This window comes from Letharia lupina, assembly GCF_014066315.1.
Source record: "Letharia lupina isolate WasteWater1 chromosome Unknown contig_16, whole genome shotgun sequence".
Lineage (NCBI taxonomy): Eukaryota > Fungi > Ascomycota > Lecanoromycetes > Lecanorales > Parmeliaceae > Letharia > Letharia lupina.
Window position 1 is genome coordinate 482,642 of NW_023502985.1, and position 24,560 is coordinate 507,201.

The following is a 24,560-nucleotide window of genomic DNA, read 5'->3' on the forward strand; positions in this document are numbered from 1 at the left end:
TAAATTAAAGAATTATTATATTATTTAAGACGATAAATAAACTAACTTCGATACTTTAAAGAAGAAATTTACTAAGTTAATATAGGCTATATCGCTTATACTCGATATTAAGTCTTATACTTATAAAGAAGTAATTAATGGACCTAAAGCACTTTAATAAATAATCGCTATATAGAAGTAATAGAACTTATTATAGAAGATAAAGATATAAAAGCTAGTATTAAGACCAGTATATCGTATTATTCTTAAGAGAAGATAAGTCTATAAGAAGAAGATAAGAGTAGATAATAAAATTCTACACTATAAGACTAAATATATTATTAAGAATTTTCTTTAATAAGAAGATATCGATTATAATAAAATCTTTTTAGATATTATTAAGCTAATTATATAAAAGATTCTTTTAGTTTTAACTATATACTACAATTAAGAAGTAAATCTAGTTAATATTATAATAGTATTTCTATATATAAAATTTAAGTATAAGATCTATATAAAATAGCTAGAAGGCTTTATTAAATTAAATTAAGATCGAGTCTATTTATTATAATCGTATTCTATATCTCCCTTAATATACTATTTAGCTCTATGACCTATTAGGGCCTAGCGTGTCTTAATAGAGCTATCTACTATTATTTAATACCTTCTATTTATATAACTATTCGATATCTAGTTATCTTATTTAATATATCTATATTAATACTATATCTATATCGATTCTAATATTATAACTAAGTTATCTTACTTACTATATTTAAATTAGTAGACGAATTTAAGAAACTTATTAATAGGGGCTTTAATAAGATATTAAGTTAAGTTATTATATTTCTAGATAAATCTATTATATAGATAATACGTTATAAAGAATATCTATTAAAATAGCGTAACGATCTTATAATTAGTTAGAGAAATAAAGTAATTATTAAACTAGTTTATTTATACGGCTAATAAATTTAAAGAAATTATTATCTAATTTAATAATTATATAATTAATTCTCTAAGCGAAGTGAAAGTATTTAAAAAAACGATATTTAGATTATCTATAATTTTTACGATAGCTTAAACGATCTATAAATTAGAAAAAAAAGTTCTCGCAAAATATAATATTATTTTTCGAATTTATAGTAAAGTCTTATAAAAGGTATTATAAGAAGTTTTTTCTTTTCTCTTCTTCGCTTAGTGTTTATAATATTAAAGAATTAGGAGAAATAATGTAATTCTCTTATCTTTATTTTAAAATTATTATTTTTAATATGTAATTAAGTAAGATGAATCGAGTTAGTAATCTTTTTACTTAGATATTCGATTAATAATAGTTCTTGCTATCTGATGATATAGCGGAGAATATCGCGATTATTACGAATTTATAGTAGATTATTAGCGTTAATTAACTATGTAATTAGATCGATAAGAAGTCTAATTAGTTTCTTATTATACTTTACGATCTTCGCTATTAATGAGACTAGTTTCGAGATATAGTTAAATAATATATTGATTTTAAGGCTAAGAAGAATAAGATAGTAAACTAATGAAATAAGGTTTAATAACGCTTAGAGTAGATTAGTATTAAGGTTGAGGAGCTATAAGAATAGAATAGAAAGCTTCGATAATAGCTAATAATAATACGATTGGGTATATTTAGAGATTTATAAATTACTTCTAAGATATAAGTATTAACTCTAATAAAGCCTATCTAAATTTTATATCTTATCTATAGAAAAGAGAAGTCTATTAAACTATTAAATTCTCTCTTCTTTATTAACGATAAGAATCTTATATAAGAGAATTAATTAGTTAAAATGGAGGAAAAGTTATTAGATAATAAGGATTACTATCTTATCGAGATATTTTAGATTATCTATCTTCTATTATATATAGATAGAAAAGCGATCTCTTATACTCTAAATAGAAGATATAGAAGTATTATAAACTTTTATATATTAGTTAGCGAGGTTATAAACTAGCTAGCTAAGATCTATAAAGAGATAGATTATTATAAAAAGATAAGATATGAATATAATTCTCTTTAATAAATAATTTAGCCCTTTAATAGATTCTATATAGAATTTATTAGATTCGATTCTATATTTAATTATAACGAAATTCACTTAAGAGATAATTTAGATACTAAGCTACGAATATATATCTAACTTTACTTCGTTTTTATAGCTCTTTTTAATTATAAGTCTATGTCTTTAAGAAATATTAAGGAATATCTTATAGATAACGATAACTTATAGTGTATAGGCTATGAACTATATTTAGCTTAGGCTGTTAATAAAACGATTTTTAAAGTCATCGTAACTCGAATAAGAAAGATAGTTACCGCTATAATCGAGGATCGTATATCTTTTACTATTAAATCGAGTATTTATATTCCGAGTGTTTTTTAGAGTATATCGAAGGCGATAATTAATGTAGATTTAAGGGATTTAATATATTTTAATTATAGGAAGATAGGTTATATAAGACGCGATTACTTAATATAGAGATAAACTAATACTAATAAGAAAGCTTTATAAGAGGTAGAAATTTACGAACTTATTATTGATAACGAATATAAGGTAAATCTACTAGTTAACGCTTATAAAGCTTCTAAGAATTTAGGAAATGAATAGCCTCTATTAAAGTTATAGTAAGGGGGATCTATAATATATACCTACTAAATGCTCTTAATAATTCTTTAGCACGTTGTTTTTTTAGAATATAAGTAACGCTATTGTTATAGGGATGGAAATATTTACTCTAGAATACCTTTATTGATAGTAGATATATTAAGATATATATAGTTATTAATAAATCCCTAGTTTATAAAGTTTATAAAGAATTACTATTAAAATCGATCTTATTATTAAAATTTAAACCTTTAAAAAATTATAATAGCCGAATCGTAAAGAAGTCTATTATCTATTATTTACTTCTGATAATAATAGTAAATAACTATTGAGAGGGAATATATTTTATACTTATCGTCTTTTTTATATATAATATAATTCTAGAAAAATTATAGATAAATAAGTATAAGATACTTCTCGATATAATAAAAGATAAGATTCTTTTTATGCTAGACTGCTATAATTATAATAATAACGAGATCTTTATAGTAGAGGATCTCGCTATCTTACTAAATTCGAAATCGAAACTCTCTACTCTATAGGCTATTTTAAAGAAAGAATTTTCTCTCTAATTCGCATATAACGACGATTTGAATTTTATTATTAACTCGAATATCTCTAGCGAACTAATTAATAAGAAGAGATTTATATCTACTTCTCGAAATATAAAATAAAAATAAGATATAAATCTATAATCTATTAATATCGTCGAAATTAATATTATATTATACTATTAATTAGCGCGTAATAAGAGAAATCCTTTATTTATTCTTATTATAAACGAGATCTATAACTCGTTATTAAAAGAATTACCTCTTTAGAAGAAATTACGTAATCCTCGCGTATTAGTTAATAAGCTATATTTTTATAACTTAGAAAAGAAGTATAAGAGGTGCTATAAATCGAATTATTCTATTTAAATTAACGCTATTAAAATCGTTAGCCCTAAAGATATTAAATAAAAACTCTCTATAGAGTATTATAACTATTTAGATATTTTTGATAGAATAAAGATAAATAAACTATTATTATATCGCCTTTATAATTATAAATTAGAATTTATAGAGATTAATATTATTAAATTATTAAAGAGTTAAGTCTATTCTATATTAGAATATAAGTTAAAATAAATTAAGAAGTATTTAAACGAGTATCTAAAAAAGGGTTTTATAATATCTAGTTATGCTTCGTTTATATCCTCTATTCTATTTACCGAGAAATCAAACGAGAGCCTACGCTTTTATATAAATTATCGAAGGCTAAATACTATTATTAAGAGAAATCGATATTTAATTTTATTAATAGATAAAATTCTCGCGAGAACTTAAAACTATAAATATCTTACTCGATTAGATATTATAGTCGTATTTAATAAATTATATATATACTTCGATAGTAAGAATTTTATTATATTCGTTATCTTTCTCGACGTATATAAGTATTAAATACTCCTCTTCGATTTAATTAATAGCTCGACTATCTATTAATAGTATATAAATAATATTCTATTTAAGTATCTAAACGACTTCTATTAAGTTTATCTTAATAATATTCTTATTTATAGTTAATCGAGAAAAAAATATATTATATATATTTAAAAGATTCTTTAGAAGCTATAAAAGGTCGAATTATAGATAGATATTCTTAAATATAAATTTTATATTTAAAAGATAAAATTTTTAGATCTTTTTATTTCGATTAATAGTCTATAAATAGATTTTATTAAAATTTAAGCTATTATTAAATAATCTACTCTTATTAATTTAAAGGAGATATAAGTCTTTATTAGCTTTTATAACTTCTATTATTAATTTATAAGAGATTTCTCGAAGATTGTAAAACTAATAGTAAAACTTATAGTTAAGAAAGTAATATTTGATTAATTATCGATCTATTAGAAAGCCTTTTATTTACTAAAGATAGCTATTATAAGAGCTTTAATTCTACGCTATTTCGATAGATCGAAAAACGCTATACTCGAAATAGACTTCTCTAATTATATTAATAATAGTATTCTATTCTAATATAATAATAATAAAATCTTATACTTAGTAGCTTTTTATAGTAAGAACTTTATTTTAATTAAGTATAATTATTAGATCTATAATAAGAAGTTACTAACTATTATTCGTTATTTAAAATACTAATATCCTAAGTTAAAATATATCGATATCTCTATTAAGATCTTTACGAATTATAAGAGCTTAATATACTTTACTAAAGAAAGAAACCTAAATTATCGCTAGGCCCGCTATTTAAATATACTATTTAAATTTAATATTAAAATTATCTATCGTCTAAAGCCTTAGAATATTAAAATTAATATATTTATATATATAGTCGATTTTAAATTAAATAGTTTAGAGAATAAACGCTTAAAGTAGTAATATTAGATAATATTTATATCTAATCGCTTAGAATTTAATAATAAAAACGTTAGAATTTATATTATTAATAACTTTATCTTTTATAGAATAGTTTAGAAAAATAAGACTAATAAGTTCTATAATAAAATTCGTAAGGTAATTATAAAAGATAAGAATAAACTCCGCGGAGTTATATTTAATAAGTGCTTTATAGAGAATAGGATACTCTATTATAAGAATCGCTTATGGATATTAGAAGATTTATATATTAACGTTATTCGCGAAGTATACGATTAACTCTTATATAAATATCTAGACGTAATTTATATCTATAAGCTATTTAAGCGAGAATATTATTAGCGAGATATAAAAGCTATTATTACTATCTATATTCGAAATTACTATATTTATTATAAATCTAAAATCTCTTATAATTAAGAATATAGCTTATTATAATCTCTATTAATTTCTTAAAAGTAATAATAAGATATCTCGATAAACTTTATAATAGATTTATTTATATTTAATAAATATAACGCTATCTAGATAGCGATAGACCGACTTATTAAGAAATAATACTACGTCGTATACTCTAATATAAATAAAAAAACTACGATTGAAAAGACAATTAATATATTACTTAAGAAGGTCTTTCGCTTATATAATCTATCGGCGTTAATAATTTCGAATAAAGGCTCTTAATTTATATCGATAATATAAAAAGTTTTTTATAAACGACTTAAGATTAAGGCTAAGCTATTAATAATTTTTTATTCTAAAATTAACAAATAGACTAAATGGGCTAATTAGAATATAGAATATTATCTTTAAATATATTATAATTATATATAAGACGATTAGTCTAAATAATTATTTATTATTAAGTTTATTAATAATAATATTACTTTTATAGTAATAAGTGTTTTATTATTCTTTATAAATAAGAGCTTTTACTCTCGAATAAGTTTTAGCTTAGATACTATCGACTATAATATTACTCGTAAACGCCTTAATACTACTTAAGCGAAAGATATTATTAAATATATATAGTAAGTTCTTAATTATATTCGAAATAATATAAATCGCGCTTAAAAGATTATAATAACTTAGGTTAATAAGCGATATTAAAAGATTACTTTTAAAGTAGATAATATAATTTTTCTTAGTAATAAGAATATTATCTCGAATTAATTATCTTAAAAATTAAATAATAAGAGGCATAGTCTATTTAAAGTAATAGGTCTTATAAAAATCTTATATCGCTTAAAGCTTTTAGTGAGTATAAAGATTTATAATATATTTTATTTTAATCTCTTAAGTCTTATATCGATAAACCTCTTATTTAAATAGATTAATTCTTTATCGAAATATATTATTATTAAGGGTTAAATTGAATAAATAATAGAAGAGATTATTATCTTTAAATTTATTAATAGTCGCCTTAAGTATTAAGTGAAATAGAAGGGTCTTAATAAGAATCTTAAATAATATAACTCGAATAGTGGCGAATTTGAAAATTGTTAAGATATAATTAATGATTTTTATAAGCGATATTCGTAAGTAGTTTATTAAGCCTAGTAATATCTTAAATATCGCGTTTTTAAATAAATTAAAATTATTCGATATTTTATAATAACTTTATTTTCTTCGCGTTCGTAATTCGATTTTTTAGGTCTATATTATTTTATAATAGCCGCATTTTAGACTTATTAGATCGTCTTCTTTTATTAATATAACTCTTAATATATTCTAAGACTATACTAGGTTATACGCGGATCTTATTATTACTATTATTGAATATAATCGATATCGACTAGATAGTTTATTATAAAGAAATTTACATTAAATTAATTTAATATTAAATTAAAGTTTAGCGTCTATAACTCGATTTAATTTAAGATCTCTTAATTAATTAATTTATACTATTTTATTAATATTCTTTACGCTAAAATATTAACTCGAGAATTACTATTATCTATTAAAACACTCATATTTACTACTCGCCTATTATTATATCGATTTCTTTTAGACTAGAATTTCTATACTCGCTATATTTTTGGCTAGTAATAACGCTAACGCGAAGACCGAGATATAAGCTCTCGCTATTTATATTACCGTCGAGAAAGATTATAATATTAAAGATTCTAGATATTAAAAGTTCTTTATTATTTTATTAATTTTCAAGCGAGCGTATATATATAATATTTTTACTACTCTTTTACTTATTAATTATAAGAATATAATTCTATAAGAAGAGAGGGGTAGTATTATAATCGTATTCTATATCTCTCTTAATATACTATTTAGTTCTATAGTCTATTAGGGCCTAGCGTATCTTAATAGAGCTATCTACTACTATCTAATGCCTTCTATCTATATAGCTATTCGATATCTAATTATCTTATTTAATATACTTATATTAATATTACATCTATATTAGTTCTAATATTATTTATTATTTAGGATACTATATAGACTAAAACAGTCTAATTATAAATAATATAAGACGCTAGTAGAGTTTCTACTTAAAATTAAATTTATATACTTATAATTCGACTTATACTTATTTCTCTATTAATTAGATAAAGAAATCGTCTTTCTAGTTATCTATATCGATAATATTAAAATCGTCGATAATTAATTATTAGTTAATTAGGCTAAGAGACTTCTATATAAATAATTTAATATCGTAAATCTCGGTTTATATATATACTATCTAGGTATAAAGATCGAGAGAAATCGTTTAATAAGAATATTTAAAATAAGTTAATTTATATTTATTAATAAGATTCTTATAATCTATAATATAGGGGAGTATCGTATCTCATCTATTCTAATAAAATCAAATATAAATAATTATCTTATTTTTATATCTAATATATATACGATTAATCTAAAAGATATTATTATATTTAAGAGTAACTTAGAGGAAATTAACTATTTAGCTACTTAGATATAATTAAATATAGCGTTTATTATTAATAAACTAGCTATATTCTCTTTTAATTTAAATTATTAATATTAATAAGTATATAAAAAGATATTATAATATCTAGTTAAGATTAGAATATATAAAGTAATCTTCGAAATTATAAAAATAATAATACTATAATTATTCGATTACTTAGATATTAATTAGATTAATAAGATATCTATAATATAATTAATAATTAAAATAATTATAATATTAAATAATAGATTTATTAATTAAAGATCTATTAAGTAGAAGACTATAGTATAATCTATATATAAAGTCGAATATATAATTACTTCTAATACTATTTAGAATATAATATAAATATAATATATTTTACTAGAGCTAGAATAATAGCTAGATAAACTATTTATAATATAATATAATAATAAAAGAGTTATTAATTTAATAAAGAACTCTATAAATTATAAGAGATTACGCTATATTAATATTAATTATTATTTTATACGCGAATTAATAGCTAATTAAACGCTAAGATATAAATATATATTTATAAAGAATATAAAGGCTAATAATCTTATTAAAGTATTAATTACTATAAAATTTAATAATTTTATCGAGATAATAGAATTAGTAGATAAAGACCTAAACTAATAAATTAGAATAATATATAATTTTGGCGTTAGAATAGAGGTATTTAGATATTACTAGATAGGGGGAGTGTTAGCGTATCTAGTTCCTTTATGTTCTATATATATATTCCTTCTACATCCTTCCATATATATTCTATTATTATTCCTTTCATGTAGCTAGCTATAGATAGTAGTGCTTTATTCTCCATCAGCTACATAATAGCTGATAGCCCCACCACTGAATCTATATGCTTTCTATCACCACTGCTGTGCTACGCTGAGAAATTACGCTTGACATGCATGCAGCTTCGAAGAGGTGGGCGCCAAAGCGCGGATCGCCCCAGGGTTAAGATAGGGTCTAGCTGTGTGGGGGACAAAACCCATCAACCCAGACCGCTCTCTCGCAGTAACCCGTAATCTCTTTTCACATTTTGATCAAAAGCTCCTCTTTCAAGATCTAGCGTCGCTCAGAATCCACTAGATCTATAGTGTATAACATTGTGGAACGATAGCGATGATGTACATTTATAGTGACAAGCAGCCTCTGCTTCTTATATGACAATAGATCGTGATATGTTAGATGATCATAATTGGCGCCTTTACCCACGATGATTATCGAATTACAGCGCCTGAAAAGTTGCCATTTTGTTACGGGGGCGCTGTCGCTTGTGGATGCACCTGTTCTCGGAGGCTGTTGGCACTTCTTCGCATCACAGGAATCAGAACTAGTAATCCACTCGTCATCGTCATCCCGCCAGCGTATGCAACAAGGTACTGTAATTGATTAAAGGACATTGACGAAAGATCAAAACCTCTTTGACGAACCTTGTATCTTCCTATCGCATAGTCTTGAATTTGTACCTGTGGCGAGCGATTCAAAAGTGCTGTGCCGACCGGCCCAACAGATAGGATCGCCCACCCTTCAAAGAAGCTGAAGAGGCTATGAATCGTAGTGAAGAGCTCACTGTTATTCCCTGAGACTTCAGAGAAAAACGAGAAAAGACAGTTGTGAAAGCCTTTCCTTCGTTAGCTCTAGCGGTCCCGGAGGAAACGTACGTACTCACCTCCATTCGTGAGTCCAATGCAAACCGCGTATACAAATACACCAGTCTTTGTTTTTGCCAGACCCCACATCAAGAAGTGGATTAGCGATGCTAAGAGAGCAGAAGCGCCCATGAGGCCTTCGTTAAAGCCTCTGTCGCTCAGCTGGCCAATGGCAGAAGTTCCGACCAAGTTGCTGGCGAACACTAATGAGAGTGCCAGCGCTTGATCGGAAGTATCAATGTTAACATCCGACGAAAATTTTGTGATGAACATCATGGGAACATTGGTTACAAGTGCGAACAACAGAGCAACAAAACAACGCTAGCTTTGAAACCGGTGGCTGCACGGGCTTTGAGACCACGGTCGATGCTGGATAACGACCACGAAAGAGCAAAACGGTTGGCAAGAGAAGTGCAAGCATCGGCGCCAGAAGGACTCGTAGTGTTTTCTCATAGCCATGCTGGTCGAGGAGCCATTGACATATTAGAGGAAACGCCAGACCACCAACTCTGTATCCAAGCCAGATAATACTCAAAGCTTGGCTTTGCTTTTTGTCAAACCATTCCGAGAATATAGAAACGTGCACGAAATTGAGAAGGATGCCACCAATGCCGTAAAGGATGCCCTGCGTCAAGACGATTTGCCAAGCTTCGCGGGCATAGCTCGCCAGAATCAAAGAAAGAAGCATGACCGTGATACCAATTAGGACCAAAGTTTGCCGATATCTCGCCGCTGTTGGAAGTATCTGGAATAAGATTCCTTCCTCTATATCCTGGAGTCCTGGTGCCAGGAGAGGAAGGATCACTGAATCGGCATGCCTCGAAAATCTTTGAGACGAAAGATGGGTTTGAAAGACTGGAAATGCCTGGGGGAATCCTATGAATCCAAGACTAAGTGAAATGCCCCCTAGACGATTTTGAGAAGCGAACTACTAAACCCAGACGACAATGAACATTGCAAAAGCGCTGGCAACATAGCTCCATGCACCAAATCCCTCATCCACAGGGTGCAACCTGAAGCCCTGTGCAGTTTCATCGAAACTTCCTAGTTCAAGTGTATTCGTAGGTAGGTCTTGAGTTGAAGGAGACCGAGAACGGTGGCTTTTTGGAATCTTGGGAACCAGTCGGACTTGAGCAGTGGTCTCGGATCTTCCTCTGATCGTATTCTTTGACTCGTCGTTGCTTGTTTCTTTTGTAGAAGCAGGTGAAGAAAGCACGGTCAGGCGCGTTCCAGCCTGGCCTAGAGCGCTGTCCAGTACTTGATCTGCGGGCGCTTCAGACCGTGCTAGTTCAACCCGAAGAGCGCTTTCCATTTTCGTACGAGCCTCGCGCACGTCCTCCCCGTTCAGGGCGACGTCAGTCGTTATCTTATAGTCCGACATTACAATGGAAACGGTGATTTTAACACTTTCTCTTTGGGGTGAATGCCATTTCGTACAAGCGGAGAGTCATACATATTGCGTAGAACCTAGTGGAGGAGAAAAGGAAATGCAGCCTTTTCCAAGTAGCTACGTAGCCGCGCATGCGGCTCGCAGTCACATCGTTCGGAGATCGGGCGTTAAAGGCTACTCTAGGTAAAGTGATCCAGGTTGCATAATAAAGCGGCAACAAGTCATTAGGGCTTTGTCTGAGGCAGAATGTCTCGGTTGGACTCCATCTGGGGTGCGGAGGGTTCGCAAATCGCAGATACAATAGAGTCGATGGCGTTTTCAGGGTACTCGTGCACGATGCTGTCGAAATTTGTCGAAATATGGAGTTCCCAGCCATGTTCCTAGCTACTCTCCGCTATAACCTATACGTATGTCGGCTATATCACTCTATTTCTATGAGGTTAAAGATATACCCTAGAAGAATTTAGAGATAAAATAATTATTCTTTCATATCACCGTTATTTATATATTATTCTTTTTAATAGATTATAAGCTCGAAAGCGAATAGAATAGTATTAAATATTCTTTATACTTTCTAATAGAATATTAGTTAATACTAATATATAATAATCTTATATCTATAGATATATCTTTATTAATATTATAATAGCTTATTTTTTTAACTCGTAATTATCGACGAGAGAATTATCGCAATTTAATCTTACTATAAAAAATTAAGTATTCTATCGTTATAATAATAAAGTCTTAAACTTAATCTTATAATAATAGTTATTAAGACGAGCGTTTTAATTTTAAGTCTCTAAATAAGTAATATAAGAAGAGTATTAATTTCTCTCTAAGAAGAAGATTTATACGTCTATAATAACTATACTTTATATAATTTTATTAAAAAATAGTTTTCGTTATTAAATTATTTTTATTATTTAATATCTTTTATTAGAATATTCTTATTAATATTATTCGAAGTTTCTTATATAAGTACTTCTTATTTTTTATATAAGAATTCGAATCTTAAAGATAATATCTAATCGCTTTCGATATTAATAAGACTTTTAAAAAATCTAACGAAGAGTAATAGAGCCTCTATTTTACTTTAATTACTCTATCGTTATATAATAGCGATTTTAAGACTAGCGAGAATATACTTAATTTTCTAAGTAATATCGAGCTATTTAATTTCTATATAAAGTTATCGCTCTCGCCTTTATCTATTTTTTTAAAAGTATATTTAAACTTATTATTATCGTCTTTCTCGTCTTTATTCTCTTTTAAAATAGAAGATAATTATCGATTACGATTAGAAAGATTTATTATAAATTTACTTATTAATAATTAAAGAGCTAATACTCTTTCTCTTTTTTCTATAAGATTTTTTAAGATTTAAATAAGACTAATAAGAAGTTAGAGAAATTTTATTAAACTATTTATAAACTATTTAAAGAAGAGATTTAGATTATTATAAGCTATTTATAAAGAAGTATCGAAATATAGAGTTCTTAGTTATATTTTCAACTACTCTTCGCTATAATCTATACGTATATTAGCTATATTACTCTATTTCTATAGAGTTAAAGATATTCTCTAAAAGAATTTAAAAATAGAATAATTATTCTTTCACATTATCGTTATTTATATATTATTCTTTTTAATAAAATTTAATCCTTACGCGTCTCAGTTATCGTATTTCTCAGCTATTTAATTTTATACTATACTTAGAATTCTTAAGCCTATTAATTAGATTAGCTCGAAGCTATTACTCTCGTAATATTTTTATAATACTCTTATAAATATAATCTTATATATATTCTAATTATCTTTCTAAGTATCTATATCTTATAATCTAATTTAGACTACGATATCGTATTCTATACTCTATTTTATTCTATTCTTAATATATAATATCAAAATTTAGAGGGGTCGCTCAGGGGTACTCGGGGTCCACCGGGTCAACGGGGTATACCCCGAAACCCCGCTCCGGGTCGGGGCGGGGTCGGGGTTTCGAGGAAACTCGAAACCCCGACCCGAAACCCGACCCCGACCCCGACCCCCCTCGAAACCTCATCGGGGTCCCCCGCCCCGTTGCGCAGCGTAAGAGGTTTTGAAGAATTAATCCGTCCGTTCTACACATCACATACCTAATATTTTAACAGCTACTACTATTATAGCTATTACTATTTATTATTCTAGTAATAGTTATAATAGTAGTAGTTATAATAGTAATAGCTTAATAGTAATAGTTATAGTAGTAAAATACTACGATACTATAGTCGTACGATTAGTCGTTGACTAGAATAATAATTAAAATAGCTACTTATACTTCTAAATATAGAAATCTTAATCGAAATATTCTATATATATATTATTCTATAATATAATATTATAAATATACTATTTCGTAATATATATTATTAAGATTTCGAATTTATATTAAAAAAAAGATATAGTATTTAACTCTATTTCTATTATACTCGAATATAATATAATATAAAATATTAATCTATTATTTATACTCTAATAAGATATAGAATATTAATATTTATATTCTATTATATCTAATACGATATAGAATCTTAATAATATATAGGACAGGCGCTTGAATTTTTGGAGATATTTTTGTAAACGCTCAGACTATTTCCTCTAGAAAGTGGGCAGTGCATGCATGACAACGCATCATATGACGCAAACGCTATAATAAGACTCTGCCTACCCTGAAGGTACTATGAATTTAGCATCTTCCCCGCAACTCCGTTCATTTGCACCAACACCAAAGGACTATTGCAACTGATCACACTACCTCTATCACCTCCGTCATAAAGTTTCTCCAATATGCCTCCCCAGCTCATTTTCGGCACCGCCTCCTTCGGCATGGACATGACCGATTTCCAAGACCCTCCATCCCTCTTCGCTCTCTACAAGACACTTCAAGAGTTAGGCATCCGTAAACTCGACTCGGGCGCTCGCTACCCGCCATTGAATCCCGGAAGGGCGGAATCGCTGATTGGCGAGACGAAGGAGATGAATAAGGAGTTTCTTATTGATACCAAAGTCTTCACCGATGTGCGGACGGACGGCAGTGGGGATCTGAAGGGTGAAGCCATCGAGTCATCAATACAGGGGAGTCTACAGCGTCTTAAGGCGGCAAAAGGAGTAAGGAGACAAATGAAGTGTTGCCCCCTACCATTCATTGCTGCTATATATCACGAGAGCAGCATCCATTTGGCTTGATTAACGCTGCCTCATTTGCTTCAAGGTAAACATCCTTCACGCGCATCGAGCCGATCCTTCCACGCCACTCGACAAGCAGATCCAGGAATTCAACCGGCAGATCGAGCTGGGTCGTTGTGAGGCCGTACGTCTACTCCAGCATCCCCCCTTTCCATGACCGCGTCCGGATTCTTTCGTTACCGTACTGACACACCTCCTTCCGAGTAGTGGGGAGTCTCAAACATAGCTCCACAGATGCTAGAGGAAATGATTCTGCTGTGCGAGAAGATGGGCTTGCGGAAGCCGGTTTGCTACCAGGGCGACTACAATCTGATTACGCGTGGTATGGAAACGGAATTGCTGCCTCTGCTACGCTCGCACGGCATTGCCTTCAATGCCTTTAGGTGAGTTACTACTGCGCTATTCGTTTCAATACGCCATTTTGTAACGAGTCATCAAGCGACGACCAGGGGTGAAGCTGATCTCTTTAACCGAGCAGGCCCCTCGCTGCAGGGTTTCTAACTGGCAAGCTTGTCAATAACGAGCATGGAGGTACTCGCTTTGACGACAGCAATCCGCTTGGTAAAGGCGCGCAGAAGCTCTTTGGAGGAGAACAGCTGCACTCCGCCATGAGAAAGTTTGACGTGCAGGTACGATTGCAAAATATCACACCGATGGAAGCGGCAATCCGTTGGATCGCGTACAACTCGGCATTGGGAAATGGGGATGGTATTATCCTTGGGGCAAGTAAAACCGAGCAAATCCGTGAGACGGTCATGATGATGAGGAAGGGACCGTTGCCTGCAGAGGTGCTAGAGGCGGCTGATGATCTTTGGAGCAATGTTGGAGGGATTAGGGGCGAAATCGTTTGAATGTACCCCTTGAACTCACGATCAGATCGAGAGATGGGCTGGGCGGCACTAGATAGGCGAGATGTTCATCAAAGTCTCGAATATTGATTGAGAATATTTCTCTCCCTCTTAGCTAGTTTTGCCACAGTACGCTTAGCCCAATGTTCCAGCCCAGGATCACAGCCAGAGCAACCAAAATACATCCATTCAGCTAAGCATAGATAGGGAAGACTAAGGACTTTTGTGGTAAGTTCGGAAAGGCAAAGATTCTAGTGAAGGCTGACATTGGAATTTGCACGTGGAGATCAAACTCGAAACTACGACATCACGGCTCGAGAAGGAGTTTCTCAGACTCCAGTACCTGTCTGCAGCCTAATTTCCACTCTCCCCTTTGGATTGGGGAAGATGTATTCGTGTGCGCGAACATCATCTGGGCGGCCTTGACCCGATGGGAAGCGGAACTCGAAGTCGAGAAGGAATCGTCCAAGAATAAGCTTAATCACGTTTGAGGCCAGGAACCTTCCAGGACAAGAAAACTTGCCATGGCCGAAGTGTAGAGTGTATGGGTCGGTAGTTGCAAATTGGTGTCTATTTGCATGTCCTTCTTGCTTGCGCATTCCGTAGTATCGGAATCCATCGAAGACTTCGGGATCTGGTATGCTTGGATCGTCCTGCTGGTGCGGCTGGATGGCCATGAGCGTGTGCGCACCTTTGGGGATGAAGGTGCCGTCGGAGAGGGTCCGCTGCTTAAGGAAAGCTCGCTTGAAGCCAACTGTAGTCATTGGATCAGTGTGGTGAGCTTCAAATTGGAAAAGGTGTCGTAATGATGTAACTCACGCAAGCTGGGCGGATGAACTCGCTGTGATTCTTTGACGAAGCTATCGAGCTTGCGCAATTTTGTCAGCGTGGTCTTGCGCCAGCCCTCGTCCTCTTCGACAGCCCTGCGAACTTCTTCCCTCAGCTCGGGAATGTACTCGGGGTATTCGCACATCTGAAATAGTGCCTGGCAAGCTGCCATCGAGGTGGTATGTGATGAAGCCAAAGTCAAGACGAGGGTCCTCTCAGCAAGCTTAGCTGGCCTCGCGTCGACTCCAGTAGCCGCATCATCCATGAACTGAAGTAGATTGTCGAACTTTTCGTCGCGCATGAGCGTGCCGGCAGCCTCCTGTTTGCGTCGTTTGGCAATCAGAGGCTCCAGAACCGCCTTGGCCCTGTATAAGTGCCATCTTACCATCCAGACATATGGCACAAATTGAGCGACATAGACCTTCATCCACTGCGGAAATACTCGAAGCAGAATTATTGATTTGAATGCGTTCGCTGCGTAGCCTTCGATTCATTAGCAGCTGAAGCTACCACAGGTCAAGACATTTACCTCGCGAGGCCTTCAGCCACGTCATGTCCCGGCAAAGCTCGTCCCCCACAAAAAGACGAGATGAGACTCGGCTCACGAGACGGATGATCAAGCTGAAAGCCTCAACAGTATTCCATTCCTCTTCTGAGTGAATGATTAGCACGTTCTTCACGTCTTCAACACAATCCAAGAAAGCAAACTGTCAAAGTCCTGCAACTCCTGGGTCATCGCATAATCAAGCTCATCGCGAATAACCGGGACTAGAGGGCCCAATTTCGGATTCAATCTCGTCTGTAAGACACGGGAGTGGAGATTGCTTTCGGTAAGGATCGAAGTTGCAGAGACTTAACTCTTTAATAGTCTAATAGTATTATTCTTTATAAATTCTAATTTATAATTATAAAGACGATATAATAATAGTTCGTTTATCTTTATTCTATTAAAAATATTTAAATAATTATAATATTCTATAAAGAGTTTTTATTTAATATCTTTAGAGTTAACGATTTTAATAGCGCTAATTTAAATAAAGTAATTCGATTTATAATATCTCTTATACTTCTTTTCTAAATTATAAAGATATAGCTTATTAATTAATATACGAGGATTATATAATTTCTTCTAAAAAGATAACTTTTTTAATAACGAGTTATAGATCTCATTTATAATAAGAATAAATAGATGATTTCTCTTATTATATATTAATTAATAGTATAATATAATATTAATTTTAACGATATTAATAGATTATAGATTTATATCTTATTTTTATTTTATATTTTAAGAAGTAAATATTAATCTCTTTTTATTAGTTAATTCGCTAGAGACGTTTAAGTTAATATATCTGTAAATCTGAAAAGTTTCTATAAAATTTGAAATTGCTAATCGCGCGTATATCGCGGAAATTATAAAATCCGCCGAATTAGTAAATCTAATTAGAATCTATCTAAATTCTATCGATTTAGTAAATCTAATTAGAATCTATCTAAATTCCGCCGATTTAATAACTATTCTAATCTTTTTCGCTAATTCTATTAATTTAATAGTAATACGTATAAAAAAAGAAAAGTTCTAATAATCGACGTTATAACGATAAGGTTTTACGACGATAAGTATTAACGCTAACTTAAATTTAGCTATAAAATTAAATAATTTAATAAAATTAGTTACGTAGATAATACTCTAATATAGCGTATAATAATATATATATTAATAATAATATATATTAATATCATATATATATAGAATAGTACTTAAAGTATATTAGAGTATATTACGTAAAATTTTTAAAGTTATTAAAAATTTTTAAAGTTACTAAATTAATAGAACTAGCGAAAAGAGTTAGAATAGTTATTAAATTAATAAAAAGAATTAGATATAGGTAAAGTCTACTAAATAGACTAAATCGTACTTATAGTACGAACCCGGCGGAAATCGTATGAAAAGGAACTTTTTAGATTTGTAGATATAGTAGAATTCGAGTTATCGTTATATATAGATTAAAGAGAAGATTTTTTTTAAGATAGTCTATAAGATAAAGGATTTCGGTTTCGAATTTAATAAGATAGCGAGATTCTTCGCTATCGAGATCTTATTATTATTATAATTATAGCGATTTAATATAAAAAGAATCTTATCTTTTATTATATCGAGAAGCACTTTATACTTATTTATCTATAGTTTTTCTAGAATTATATTATATATAAAAGAAGCGATAAATATAAAATATATCTATAAATCTAAAAAATTAATTTTCGTATAATTTTCGCCGAGTTCGTATAATTAGCACGATTTAGTCTATTTAGTAGACTTTATCTATATTTAAATTCTTTTCGCTAGTTCTATTAGTTTAATAACTTTAAAATTTTTTAATAACTTTAAAATTTTTACGTAATATACTCTAATATACTTTAAGTACTATTCTATATATATATAATATTAATATATAGTATTATCATTAATATACGTATTATTATATATTATATTAGAGTATTACTTATATAACTAATTTTATTAAATCGTCTAATTTTATAATTAAATTTAAGTTAGCGTTAATACTCGTTATTATAAAATCTTACTATTATAACGTCGATTATTAGAACTTTTCTTTTTTTATATATATTGCTATTAAACTAATAGAACTAACGGAAAAGATTGGAATAGTTATTAAATCGACGGAATTTAAGCGAATTCTAATTAGATTTACTAATTCGACGGATTTTATAATTTCCGCGACAAACGCGCGATTAGCAATTTCAAATTTTGTAGAAACTTTTCAGATTTGCAGATGTATATTCTCTCTTAATAATTATTTATTATTATTATTAAAAGTAAATAGTAAATAATAAGCTTCTTCGCGATTTAATTATTATAATTTTTTAGAGATTTAAATTTTAATAGTAAGATCGATTTTAATAGTAATTCTTTATAAACTCTATAAATTAAAAACTTATTAATAACTATATATATCTTAATATATCTACTATTAATAAGAATATTCTAGAATAAGTATTTTTATTTCTATAATAATAGCGTTATTTATATTCTAAAAGAATAGCGTATTAAAGAATTATTAGAAGTATCTAGTAGATATACGTTATAGATTTCTCTTATTATAACTTTAATAGAGACTATTTATTTCTCGAATTCTTAGAAACTTCGTAAATATCGACTAATAGATTTATTTTATATTCGTTATTAATAATAAGTTTATAGATTTTTATCTCTTATAAGACTTTCTTACTAGCGTTAATCTATTTCTATATTAAATAATTACGCCTTATATAACCCGTCTTTTTATAATTAAAATATATTAAATCTCTTAGATTTATATCGATTATCGCTTTCGATATACTCTAAAAAATATTTAGAGTATAAGTACTTAATATAATAGCGAAAGACGTATAATCCTCGATTATAATAATAATTATCTTCTTTATTTAAGTTATAATAATTTTAAAAATCGTTTTATTAATAGCTAGAGCCAGATATCGTTTATAGTTTACACGCTATAAGTTATTATTATTTATAAGATATTTCTTAATATTTTTTAAAGATATAAATTTATAATTAAAAAGAATTATAAAAATAAAATAGAGTAGGGTATATATTTATAGCTTAATATTTAAATTATTCTTTAAATAGATTTCGTTATAATTAAGTATAAAATTAAGTTTAATAAGTTTTATATAGAACTTATTAAAGGGCTAGATTATCTATTAAAGAGAATTATAATTATATTTTATCTTTTTATAATAATTCGTCTCTTTATAAATCTTAGTTAATTAATTTATAACCTCGCTAACTAATATATAGAGATTTATAATATTTCTATATCTTCTATTTAAAATATAAAAGATCGTTTTTTTATCTATATATAATAGAAAATAGATAATTTAAGATATCTTAATAAGATAGTAATTCTTATTATCTAATAACTTTTCCTTTATTTTAACTAATTAATTCTTTTATATAAGATTCTTATTATTAATAAAGAAAAAAAGATCTAATAATTTAATAGATTTCTCTTTTCTATAGATAGAGAGTAGAATTTAGATAGGCTTTAATAGAGTTAATACTTATATCTTAGAGGTAGTTTATAATCTCTAAATATATTTAATTACATTATTATTAGCTATTATTAAAGCTCTCTATTATATTTTTATAGCTTCTTAATCTTAATATTAACTTACTTTAAGCGTTATTAAATCTTATTCTATTAGTTTACTATCTTATTCTTTTTAATCTTAAAATTAATATATTATTTAACTATATCTCGAAATTAATCTTATTAATAGCGAAGGTTACGAAGTATAGTAAGAAATTAATTAAATTTCTTATTAATCTAATTACGTAGTTAGTTAATATTAATAATTTATTATAAATTCGTAATAGCTATAATATCTTCCGCTATATTATTAGATAGTAAGAATTATTATTAATTAAATATCTAAGTTAGAAGATTACTAACTCGATTTATCTTATTTAATTATATATTAAAAATAATAATTTCGAAATAAAGATAAGAGAGTTATATTATTTCTCTTAATTCTTTAATATTATAAATATTAAGTAAAGAAGAGAAAAGAAAAACTTCTTATAATATTCTTTATAAGGCTTTATTACAAATTCGAAAAATAATATTATATTTTATAAGAACTTTTTTCTCTAATTTATAGATTATTTAGACTATTATAAAAATTATAGATAATCTAAATATTATTCTTTTAAATACTTTTACTTCGCTTAAAGAATTAATTATATAATTATTAAGTTAAATAACGATTTCTTTAGATTTACTAATCGTATAAATAAACTAGTTTAATAATTACTTTATCCCTCTAACTAGTTATAAAATTATTACGCTATTTTAATAAATACTCTTTATAATATATTATCTATATAATAACTTAACTTAATATCTTATTAAAGCTCTTATTAATAGATTTCTTAAATTTATTTATTAATTTAAATATAGTAAGTAAAGTAATCTAGTTATAGTATTAGAATTAATATAAATATAATATTAATATAAGTATATTAAATAAGATAACTAGATATTAGATAGTTATATAGATAGAAGATATTAGATAATAGTAGATAGCTCTATTAAGATACGCTAAGCTCTAATAAGCTATAGGGCTAGATAATATATTAAGAAAGATATAGAATACGGTCGTAACAATTTTAAGTATAAAGTTAAGTAAAAAAATCTCGATAATAACCTCGTTTAATATAATTTAAATAGCGATAAATTCGAAAATTACTAAGATCTAATAAATAATTTCCATAAGAGATATTCTAAAGTATTTTATCTATAAAGAATTAACTAGCGAATAAGATCTTTAATAGTAAAAAAACTCTTTAGGCCGAAACTATCTCGAATACCTCGTTTTTAATTAAATTAAAATCATCCGATATCTTCGCTATAGTCTTATATTTTTTATACTTCTTAAGCTTATATTACTTAATAATAACTTTATATTAGATTTATTAAGTAAGTTTCTTTAATAAAAGAGATCTAAGCGTTTTCTAAAGCTATAATACGTTATCTATAGACTTTACTATCGTCGTTAATAGCCTTTATTAATATCGATTATATAATATCTTATAAAGAAATTTATTTAATATTAGATTAGAGTTTTAGCGTCTATAGCTCGATTTAATTTAATTTAATTTAAGAGTTCTCGATTAATTACGTTATATTATTCTAAAAATCTTTTATTCGCTTAGATATAAATTCGAAAACTATTACTATTTATCTTATATTAATAACTATTATTTTTATTATATTATATCGATTTTCTCTTAATTAGTCTCTCTATATATATTTATATATTAATTAATAATATCGCTATAGTATAAATATAGAGATCTACTATTATTTCTAATATCTCTTATAGAGAAAAATACGATATTAAGATTTCTCGAATACGATTATTTCCTTACTGCTTTTATTATTAAAAAGCTTGCTTTCTTATTACTTAAGACTGAAATTACTTCTATATCAAGCCTCGCTATAAGATTATTCTAGGAAACTCTTATCTTATTAGAAAGTAACTAAGAATTTAGTAAATCTTAACTAAGAACATCAATTTCTACTCTGATTTTCTCCCTATCGACTTTCTCCCGCAGCCCTTATTAAAAGTCGATAGAGACTTTTATCCTCAACTCTTAAATATTATTTCATATCTCTAAGATATCTTAATTAATTCTTAATTTTAACCTTATATTCTCTATAGCTCGATATACTATAAATTAATATTAAAAGAATTATAAAAAATAAAATATTAAGCGCGCTCTCTTATAGTTATACTTTTAAAATTAGTTATAATTTTAGAGAAAAGCTTAAGATTAATAATAATATTAATTATCTTTATACGATATTATATTATAATCTTAATCTCAATCTATAATATCTTAAAATCTTTTCTAAACTACTCTTAAAGGTCTTAATTCTATATATATTATCGAGATATAAATCGATATCTTTAAGTTTAATACTCTAGACCTCGATATTAAACGCCTTATATTTAATATTTATAATATATATCTACGAAAAAATTAAGATCTTAGCGCTCTAAAACGCGTTTATAGAAAAGTTAAAATAAGTTATTTTTATCTTTAACGAGAGGTTATTAAGGATTTATATAATAATTTTATATATTAAATACGTCTTTAAGAAGAGCGATTCTTATAAGGGCCTATTAATATCGAATTATAAGATATCTTAGATTATATATTTTATATTATGAAAGCTAAGTATATAATAGTTAATTAGTCTTAAATTAAGAATAAACTTAAAACTTTATTATATACGACGATTCGATATAGAGATCTTAAGACTATTTATAAGTAACTTCGATTTATAATTAATAATCGTTATAAGAAATTTCTTTAAAGGGATTATAGTTATAATATTAATAAAGCGAATAATTCTATATTAATTTTAAAATAGACTTTATATAAATAATTTCGAGCTTATGAGAATAACCCCTTCGATAAAAACCTCCGAAAGATTCTCGAAGAGCTCTCGGAGAGCTCTCGAAGAGTAGAGGAATTTAGGGGGTCTTCTCTTAATAGAATTAATATTATATAATAATAATCTTCTTAGTCTTCGAGTTCTCGAAGAGCTCTCGAAGGATAAAGGGATTTAGAGGGTCTCCCTTTAATAGAATTAGTATTATACAGTAGTAATCTTCTTAATCTTCGAGCCCTCGAAGAGCTCTCGAAGGGTAGGGGGTTTAGGGGGTCTTCTTTTAATAGAATTGGTATTATACAGTAGTAATCTTCTCAATCTTCTCAGTCTTCTCAGTCTTCTCAGTCTTCTTAGTCTTCTCAGTCTTCTCAGTCTTCTCAGTCTTCTCAGTCTTCTCAGTCTTCTCAGTCTTCTCAGTCTTCTCAGTCTTCTCACATCCTCGGCAAGTTTTCCACTACTGGGTAGCCCCGCGCCCCAGCACATATTTTTTAGACGTTAGATATATATATATATTATTCTCTATCTTTCTATTTACTAATTATAAAATATGATTTTATAAAGAAAGAGAATAGTATTATAAGAGTATTCTATATTTTTAATATATTACTTAGCCCTCTAATCTATTCGAGCCTAGCGTATCTTAGTAGAGATATTTATCTACTACTTAATATCTTTCTTTTATCTATATAATTTAATATCTTAGTTATCTTATTTAAAATATCTATATTAATATTATATCTATATCGATTCTAATATAACTTAGCGTATAACTACTTTCTTCGTTTCTTTATAGCTTTCTAGAATCTTTAATTAATTAATTAAAATTATATAAAGAAATATCTTTCTTCTTCGTAAAACTTCTTTTTCGAAGTATATATATACTTCTTATATCTATAATCTTAATATTTAGCTTACTATTTATTCTAGAAAAAATAATATTAAAATTATTTTATAATATTAGAAAATTTAAAGTTTATATATAAAGACTTCTCGAAATAATTTCGTCGTTAGATTATAAATATTAATATTCTACTTATAATTATTAATAGTTTTAAAATATTATAATTTTTATATTATCTCGATTTTAATATATAATTAAAATTAATATTTATCATAAAGAATTAATTAATAAAAAGAACTATAGAGCTAGAATTAGAATTATTAAAAAAATTATTAAATAATAATATTAAAGTCTCTCTAACTCTAAATTATTAGTTATTTTATAATTATTAATTATTAATAATAATTTTAATTTTTTTTATTAATATTAATTAATAATAATATAAGATTTTTTTAAATTTTAAATATATTAAAGATAAATATATTAATTAAAAACTTATAAATTTTATTAATTTAATTTTTATTAGTATATATAAAAGAATAAGATAGAGCTAAGCTTGAAAATCTTAAATTTATATATATAGCCAATTATTAATTTAGAGTTACTACGCTCTTTAATTAAATTAGCTAAATTATCGCGAATAAATAAATTAGCGTTCGCAACCATCAAAATCTCGCCCTTCCGCGCCTCTCTTATTAAATTATAAATATACGTTATTTATAATAATAATAACTTTTTATTTTCTATTAAATTTTTGAATTTTTTTTAAATTTTGAAACGCTATTTACGCTTTCCGAATTTTTAAGAATTTTAAAAATTTATCTTATAATCATTAAAGCGTAGGTATAAC

At 27.6% G+C, this 24,560-nt stretch overlaps 4 protein-coding genes across 4 annotated transcripts; 1 reads left to right on the forward strand and 3 right to left on the reverse strand.

Annotated features, from left to right (window-relative positions):
* Positions 1-9,196: 9,196 nt before the first annotated feature.
* On the reverse strand, positions 9,197-9,865 carry HO133_002955 (uncharacterized protein; the record flags this gene model as incomplete). Its single annotated transcript, XM_037293879.1, has 3 exons — positions 9,197-9,322; positions 9,374-9,564; positions 9,613-9,865. The coding sequence occupies 3 exons, from the start codon at positions 9,863-9,865 to the stop codon at positions 9,197-9,199; spliced, it is 570 nt and encodes a 189-aa protein (XP_037149957.1).
* Positions 9,866-10,523: 658 nt separating this feature from the next.
* Positions 10,524-10,973, reverse strand: HO133_002956 (uncharacterized protein; the record flags this gene model as incomplete). The annotated part of the gene is made up of 1 exon (XM_037293880.1): positions 10,524-10,973. One exon carries the CDS (start codon positions 10,971-10,973, stop codon positions 10,524-10,526), a length of 450 nt encoding a protein of 149 aa, XP_037149958.1.
* Positions 10,974-13,808: 2,835 nt separating this feature from the next.
* On the forward strand, positions 13,809-15,058 carry HO133_002957 (uncharacterized protein; the record flags this gene model as incomplete). Its single annotated transcript, XM_037293881.1, has 4 exons — positions 13,809-14,129; positions 14,233-14,331; positions 14,415-14,590; positions 14,686-15,058. The coding sequence occupies 4 exons, from the start codon at positions 13,809-13,811 to the stop codon at positions 15,056-15,058; spliced, it is 969 nt and encodes a 322-aa protein (XP_037149959.1).
* A 326-nt stretch (positions 15,059-15,384) lies between these two features.
* On the reverse strand, positions 15,385-16,437 carry HO133_002958 (uncharacterized protein; the record flags this gene model as incomplete). Its single annotated transcript, XM_037293882.1, has 3 exons — positions 15,385-15,809; positions 15,875-16,366; positions 16,413-16,437. 3 exons carry the CDS (start codon positions 16,435-16,437, stop codon positions 15,385-15,387), a joined length of 942 nt encoding a protein of 313 aa, XP_037149960.1.
* Positions 16,438-24,560: the final 8,123 nt, after the last annotated feature.